We start from the raw sequence: 8348 nt of genomic DNA, 5'->3' as shown, positions 1-8348 counted from the left end.
GCTCGTGGGAGGTAACCGATCCATGTGAGTGTTTCTCTCTCTGTGGCTCTCCCCATACCTTCCACTCTCACTAAAAGTCAATGAAAAAATACCATTGGGTGAGGATTAACAAAACAAAACAAAAAACAAGTAATGCTGATGATTTTTTATAAATGCCTATTAAAAGGAGCATCAAAAAAATTATAAAAGTAAATGAACCACTCAGAAACAACAGAGGTTTTTATAAAAAAAAAAAATTTAAATGTGAAAAAGAAAAAATATAAATGAAATAATATCTATATATATAAAAGCCTAAGCAACCGAACGATAGGTCGCTATGACCACCAGGGGGCAGACGCTTAACACAGGAGCTGCCACCTGGTGGTCTGTGGGGTCCCACAGCAGGAGCGCCATTCAGCTGACTGACAGGAGCCAAAAGCTGGCTCACTGCTGGTGAGCTCAGCTGTGGCGGCACGAGCCTCTCCCGCCTCTGTGGCAGCGTGCTACCGAGTGGGATGGAAGGCGCAGCAGGGCCAGGATGAGCGGGAACAGCACGGCTCCTGGCTGCCTGCTGTTTTATGCATTACTACATCCCTTGGGGGATGTCGGCACTGGGGATCAGGCCAAAACCGGCAGTCCAACATCCCCTGAGCGGTCCGGATTGCAAGAGGGCACAGGCCAGGCTGAGGGACCCCACCAGTGCACAAATCCATGCACCAGGCCTCTAGTGTTACATAAAAATTAATAGAATGTGAATTAATTTCATGGGAACTTAGTCTTAATAAAACTTAATTTTAGTAGAAATAAATAATACCAATAATCACATACATTTTCTAAGTTGTATTTTAAATTTTTATTTATATTATAATATATTTGCATTAGAAGTTCTAATTTAATTGTTGAATATCTAGCTTTCAAAGTTCCAGTTCTGAAAAATATGGGATTAAGACTTGTATTTTAGAACTGAATTCCTTTATGAAATGGAAATGTTAAGTGTGTCAACAGAATAATATCAGAAATAGAATAAAATTAAGTAACCAGTAGCCCACAAGAAATTTATGGGAATAAAAATACCTCAACATATTAATTATGAAATATGTTTAGAAATATTAAATATAGTGAACTTTGGCTAGCCTTTTTTTGATGACCATAAGTACAGTACCCAGGACATAATGCTCAATAAATGTTTGATTATCAATTACTGAAATAAAAATGATCATTCTTGTATTGTTAGTTTGTATTTAGTTATATATTCTTTTTTTAATTGATTGGGTTTTTTAATTGACATTGGTCAACATGAACATATAGGTTTCATATGTGGGTTTCTATGTTACAAGTGCATATTCTTAATTAAAATTAAAACATAAATGAAATGTACTACTTTCAATATTTAGTGAATATATCAATTTGACAAATAAGCATTAAAATTAATTATGCTTCTGTTTTTTCATTTATTTCATAATATCAATGATCTATGTTATAATGTTTTTTGTTCATCTGACCTGCAACATTTTATATAAAATTTAAACCATTATTTCCTATCATTTGCCTCTGATACAGTTATGCTGAAATAAGAATTGTAATGATGTCTCATGGTTTGATTCTCCAAATAAAATACTCTCAGAAAATGAAAATGAATTTTCCATGTTAAATGCTACATGTAATTTAGCATGACTTAGAAAAAAATTGAAGAGCATTTAAATTTGTTCCTTATTTCCATAGCATTTTTGTATAAACACTTTCTCATCAATAATAGTCCACATTTCCTTCCTCAAATCCTTCCAATTAAACTCAAATGAAAATGCTCTCCTTTTACTCAAATATAATTGTTCCAAATACTATCATTCTTGGTTAAACAAAGTGAGTCATGTTTTGAAAATGAGAGAAAAAAATATTCCTTTTCTCCAATAATGTGCTGCTTCTATCTTTTCTCTCTACTAGAAAAAAATGTTTTCCCAAATACTTTTCATCCATATACTCCTCTTTTGGAAGCCTGACTTCTTCTATTCTTCCAGTCTTATTGGTAAAGAGGTGTTAAAAATCTATTTCTTACACCTCTGGATCACTTCCAAACACTATTTCTCTTGCACTTCAGAAAGAGCTAACCAGGTAAGTACAAGAAGAAGATGGAGAAAGTAATACACAGAAAAACAAAAACATCATGCTTGAATATCAACTCAGGTCATGAAACAGAGAAAGGTGCTCTAGAGTTGCCTGGGTTCCTGTGGGCTTTCTAGGCCTCTATTACCTAAGAAGGTCTCCTTTTCTTGCTACCGAAAGGACCTAAGTACTCTGGCCCTTCATTCACCAAGGACTCTGACATCTGGTTCAGTCTCTTTCCACCCACTCCTACAAGAGAAGTAGTACAACATAAGAGGTAAGGTCAGGACCTCTGGAGGCAGATGCATGCGATGTAATCCTAGTTCAGGTGTATAAGTGGTGCTCTATGTTTCACTTTCCTCAACCACAAAATAAAGATAACAATAGTACTGACCTCCAGGGCTGGTGTAAGGATCAAATGTGTTTATGTATGTAACATGCTTAGAAAAGCGCCTGACACATAGTAAGTAACCAGTATGTGTTAAATATTGTTAATAGTATCATTATTGCCAGAATCAATGAGCACCTTCAAAATTCATATGGCTGACCCCCCATCCAACAGCATAGATTCAAGGTTCTTTGAGCTCTTTAAATGCATCAAACCTCATTCACTCTCTACTTCTTCTATTCACTTTCATGGCCACACCCTATATTTTCTTATTAGTCAAAACAGCTTCATATATAGAGTCTTAAATTTAAATCTCTATCTAAGATTATGATCTCTTACTCCATTATAACTTGTTTTAATGTTATATTCTTGTTTTACTCTGTTGTGATCTCCTTCTTACTTTGCAATGCTCCCCAATCTCTCTGTGTTCTTTAAATGACCATGTTCCGCCCTGACCAGTTTGGCTCAGTGGATAGAGCATCGGCCAGCAGACTGAAGGGTCTAGGGTTAAATTCCCTGTCAAGGGGTGCATGCGGGAGGAACCAATTGATGTGACTCTCTCACATCGATGTTTCTCTTTCTCTCTGTCTGTCCCCCTCCCTTTCACTCTCTCTAAAAATAAATGGAAAAAAATATCCTCAGGTGAGGATTAACAACAACAAAAAGAAGAATCAACCTCAGAAAGTTTTTTAAAAAATAAATGAACATAAACCAGAAAAATACAAATAAATGAACCAATAAGAATAAACCATTTAAGTCAAAAGAGCCACTTTTAATATTCTTCCAGCTTTGGCTGCCACAAAATCAAACTAGTTAACATAAAACAAATCAAGTTGGTGATTTAATAAATGCCAATGTAAGTCATACCAGTATTTGTAAGTAACATCACCAAACACTCACCATGAAAGTTAAAATAGCAATACAAAGAAAGCTTCTAAGTGGCCCCAATGTGAAATGATCTGATATAAGGAGTATAAACAAATATTCATATTATATAGAAACATACAAATATGGTTATAGCATTAATACAGTATTCTCTCCCATAACTAGTTACTATATGCAATAATGTACAATGATGGTAAGTATAATATTGAGACAATTATATAGCGAGGCAATAATTTTTTAAAATAGTTTACCATTTTTATTCTAACTTAAGTATGGATAATCTGATCATTAAGACTGATTGATAACTTTGATGCAGTCCAATTTGTATTATATCAATTTGATTCTAACTGTTGTTATTAATTTATGTTTTGTGGAGGATGTCATTAAGTTAATATATTTGTCTAGTGTTTGAATGCATAGCAGCATGTGATTTTAAAAGAAAACAAATGCTTTTGAGAAATGTATTCATTTCTTCAAACAACAGATTTTAACTGAGTTATTTTTGTCTTTTTCTTCATTTTCATTTTGCATCTGTTGGGCGGAACACTAACACATTAGTTTTTAGAAAATCTCTTCATTACTGTTATTTTAATAACATCCTGAGTAAATTTTAAGTTCAAAATTAAGCTTCAAGTGTCCTTCCATCAGGAAAAATGTTGTGACAACCAGGCCATCTGCTGGGGTTCTACAGTTACGGTTGGCCCTCAGAATGTGTTTGGCAGGCTCGGTTTTAGCACTCTGTTGGATTATAAACCCACAAAACAAGTTCACCTTGATCTTTTGCATTAAATATAAAGTATGTCAGGAACAAAATTTGTCATACATCTAAACTGGTGACAGAAATAAAATGGGTTCAATTACAATAAAACACCAGAAGTGCCAGAAGCACAAGTCTTGAAGCTCTACCAGTTGGGAAAGATGGCAAGCGGTGCCTCTGCTGAGCAGAGTCAAAATCACTGCTCATCCATCAACAGCAGCAGCCCGCTGATGCAGGGCAGCCTCCCCACCCTGACCTTGTCTGGGAAGATTCGAGTGACTGTTACTTTCTTCCTTTTTCTACTCTCCACGACTTTCAATGCTACTTTCTTGTTGAAACTTAAGCAGTGGACTCAGAAGAAAGAGAAAGGGAAGAAGCTCTCGAGAATGAATGTGCTTTTAAAGCATCTGACTTTAGCCAACCTGTTGGAGACTCTGATTGTCATGCCACTGGACGGAATGTGGAACATTACCATCGAATGGTATGGGGGAGAGCTCCTCTGCAAAGTGCTCAGCTACCTGAAGCTTTTCTCCATGTACGCCCCAGCCTTCATGATGGTGGTGATCAGCCTGGACCGCTCCCTGGCCATCACGAGACCCCTACCTGTGAGCAACAGCAAGCTGGGACCGTCCTTGATTGGCGTGGCATGGCTCCTCAGTAGCCTCTTTGCTGGACCACAGGTAAACCATTATCAGGAACGTATTCCACTGGGGCAATCACAGATTTCCTATCTCAACTTGAGTATTGTTTTGTTGTAAGTCAAAGGCAGTGTTGTATTATCCTTAAGAGCTTGGCTCTGGAAGTCAGAGAGTAGAGTTCAATCCTGGCACTGTTCCCTTGGGCAAATTTCTTAACCTCTCTGGGTTTCACTTCCTTCATTTATAAAATAGAGGTAATGCCTACTTCATGCAGCTTGTGTGATTAAATAAGCATGTATTAAAGTGTCTAGATTCTAGAATAATCTCTGGCACATACTAACTACTCCCCCAAAATGTAGTCATTCTCAAACTTGACTGCATTCCCATTAGTTTTCCACCTATTTTCTTTTTGCTCTGGTTGACATGGCAAATTGAGAGGATCTTTAGGAACTATGAAATTTGCATAGCTAGAAAGTATTTATAACTTGTCTTATTTGGGACCTCTTGAGTGGAAACGTTAAGAATTCTGTCATTGCAGTTCAGAGAGAATTGTTCTCAATTAGTATGTTGATCTAAAATTTGCAGCTGAGTGGGATTCAATAAAGAGGAAAAGAGGAAACTCTTGAACTTTTGGAATTTTGAATATTTCCCTGAGGTTGACTTAAACTTTTCTGGAGGAAAGTTAGACTGTAACCGACTATTAGCAAAACTCTAAGACTGTTGGTGCAGGCACAGGCCCTCTCCTGCAAAAGGCAGATAGAGATCTCTCCAGATTGTTTTCAACAGAGGCTACCTGGTTAATTGATCTGTAGAATCTGCCTTTGTCAGAAGTCATATCTTTGAAGAAAAGGACACATTCTTGCAAATAGAAAGAGCCTTTATTAACAAATAAACAAGTTCTCTGTATGCATGTAAATGTACTAGATGAAGAACTTGGGGCTTAAGGGGGTATCAAGAAGTAAAGTCAGACTTAACCAGGATCCTCCAGAAACGTGCCACTACAAATAGAAATTTATTTAGACATTCTAAACTGGCCAGATGGTAAAAGGAAAAAAAAAAAAGGCAATGCAAGACTCACTATATAAATAGTACAAGACACAGGAAAGCCAGGTAACTAAATTTTTTTACTAATTCCTCACTTAACCAATATTTTTTGTTAACCAATTAGTGTTTGTTTTATAGCAGGGAAAAAAATGTTTTTCTTTCCCTGGGGGAAAGTACATTACAATTATTCTCACAGTGAATGAGTAGATAAGAATAGATTTAGCAAATATATCGCTTGAAATTAAGTTATTTAGCTAAGGCTATGGCTATGTTTTGAAATTTTCCATTTTGTTTCTTTAAAGTATGAGTGCTGCTTATTGATTGGTTTTCTTGGAGAAAACCACAAGTTGGGTTTCTAGCACTGAGCCTGGTATTAACCTCATAGGGTACTATTTCTGTCATAAAGTAATGTGATTATGTTGTTTGCCTGTCTTTGCCTTGAAGGTATATGCTCCTAAATAGTGGAGACTGTTGTGTTTAACATATTTCATATTCACAGTACCCAATAAGATACCTAGCAAAAATAGAAATGTAAAATGTTTGGATACTCTGGGGTTTTTCCAGATGAAATAAATCTTCCACGTTTTACTAAAAAAAAAAAAGTTTGGACAAATGAATTAATGAATGGGGTAAATGGATTTATATTATAGCTATTGAAAGCCAGGGAATTTTGAAATTAATGTGGGAGCAATACAGCTGTGAGACCTGTGCAAAGGGTAAAATGATTTTTTTCTTTTTAGAATTGACATACATCACTGTATGAATTTATGATGTACAACATGATGGAGTGACTTACATTATTGTGAAATTATATTGGAAATATGCACTTTTTGTTTGTTTTCATGCTTATAAAATTAATTGTTTATCATAGAAAATTGGTACATAGATATAAAGAGCAAGTGTTATTTTCCCCTAATCCTAGCATTTTACAAAGTTATCATAATTGTACCCTTCTTTTTTCATAAAAGGCTATATAAAATGATTTGCCTTTTCCTTAACTGGGAGCTTCTTCATTTTAATGTCTATATAAATTCAAATGCAGCCCTGACCAGGTTGTTAGTTGTTTGGAGCATCGTCCAGTACACCAAAAGATTTCTGGTTCACTTCCCAGGCAGGGCACATACCTAAGTTTCAGGTTCAATTCCTGGTAGGGCTGTGTATATGGCAGGCAACCAATTGATATCTCTCTCTCTCCCTCCCTTCCTCTTTCTAAAGCATTTTTGTATTTTTTTTAAATATATCTTTATTAATTTTAGAGAGAGAGGAAGGGAAAGGAATAGAAAAAAAGAAATATCAATGAGAGATGGGCAATAAGTCAACACTCAACCACTCAGCCATACCAGTCAGGCCAAATTTTTGTATTTTTATCAATTTCCTAAACATAACCTTTGACATTTATTTATATGATGTTGTTCTAGTACTTTGAGTTGCTTATTTGAACTTATCATATCTTAATAAATGTACCACTTTACCTTAAAGAAAAAGAGTTACATATATTGTGAAATAATTACCACAATAGGTGCAGCTAACTACCATCATTTCATTAAGATACAATAAAAAAATTTTAAAAAAAAATTTTCTTGTGATTAGAACTATTAGGATCTAATCTGTTAAAACTTTCCTATATATCATACAGCAGTGTTAACTATAGTCATCATGTTACGTACATTACTAAAATAATTTTTAACAAAAATATTTTAATAAAATGTAAGCAGAGAGAAGAGAGACAAAGAAGCTTTTTCAGAACATCTGGCAAAGAGGTGATTAGGCTGAGGGCTAGGGTGGAGTCAGAGGGAATTAGTAATTACAAGGGACATTTCAAACAAAAAGCAAAGCTTAGCAACAAATTGGCTTTAATAATAGGGGGTTAATAATAGAAGGGAGTAAAATGAAACTCTAATATTTTTGGTCAAGGAGTTTTAATGGTAAAACTACAGAAACAGACAGGTAGGTTGAGAAGAAGAGTGTCAGTTTCTTTGTCTGCCTGTCTATTTGAAAGGGGAGGAAAGGCAGGCTCTGAAAGGGGCTAAAAACATTTGCTTTAGGACATGATATTGATGATATAAGGCCTTTATATAAGTACTAGAGGCCCAATGCACAAAATTCATGCATGGGTGGGGTCCCTAGGCCTGGCCAGCAATCAGGGCTGATCAGGTTCCCCGCCTCCCTGCCTCACCCCTCCTCCTTCCCTCGCCACCGGCATCCACTGCCACCCACTCCCAGTTCTGCGTCCCAGCCCGGCGGCCTGGCCTTGATCAGGCGATTGGGACCTGCCAGCCAGGGATAGGGACTGGGAAGTTGGCTGGCAGGCCCCGATCAGGTGATCAGGGCCTGCTGGCTGTGGCAGGGGCCACCTGCAACTGCAGCAAGTGGGTGGCGGGCCGATCAGGGCCTGCCAGCCGGGGGGAGAACCAGGGGGAGGAACCTGGGAGGTTGGCCACCAGCCCCAAGGAAGGAGCCAGCCCTCGGTCCCCCTGGGAAAGGGGCTGCATCCACCGCCACCCACCCCCAGTTCCCTGTCCCAGCCTGGGGGCCCAGCCTCGACAGGGCCTGCTGG

General features: G+C 37.2%; 1 protein-coding gene across 2 annotated transcripts in view; it reads left to right on the top strand.

The window, feature by feature from the left end:
- Positions 1–4251: 4251 nt before the first annotated feature.
- The window catches only part of GNRHR (gonadotropin-releasing hormone receptor), a 19912-nt gene continuing 15815 nt past the window's right edge, over positions 4252–8348 (top strand). Inside the window, exon 1 of one of the 2 annotated variants that reach the window (XM_005868891.2) lies at positions 4252–4789. In XM_005868891.2, the coding sequence (XP_005868953.1) occupies positions 4271–4789 (519 nt within the window). In that variant the 5' untranslated portion in view covers positions 4252–4270. The remainder of the gene's footprint in view (positions 4790–8348) is intronic. The other variant, XM_014541790.1, reaches the window with a different exon arrangement.

The sequence above is a fragment of the Myotis brandtii genome, unplaced genomic scaffold (genome assembly GCF_000412655.1).
Source record: "Myotis brandtii unplaced genomic scaffold, ASM41265v1 scaffold28, whole genome shotgun sequence".
Classification (NCBI taxonomy): domain Eukaryota; kingdom Metazoa; phylum Chordata; class Mammalia; order Chiroptera; family Vespertilionidae; genus Myotis; species Myotis brandtii.
The sequence above is the reverse complement of the archived record's forward strand: the minus strand, read 5'-3'. Positions and strand labels throughout refer to the sequence as shown.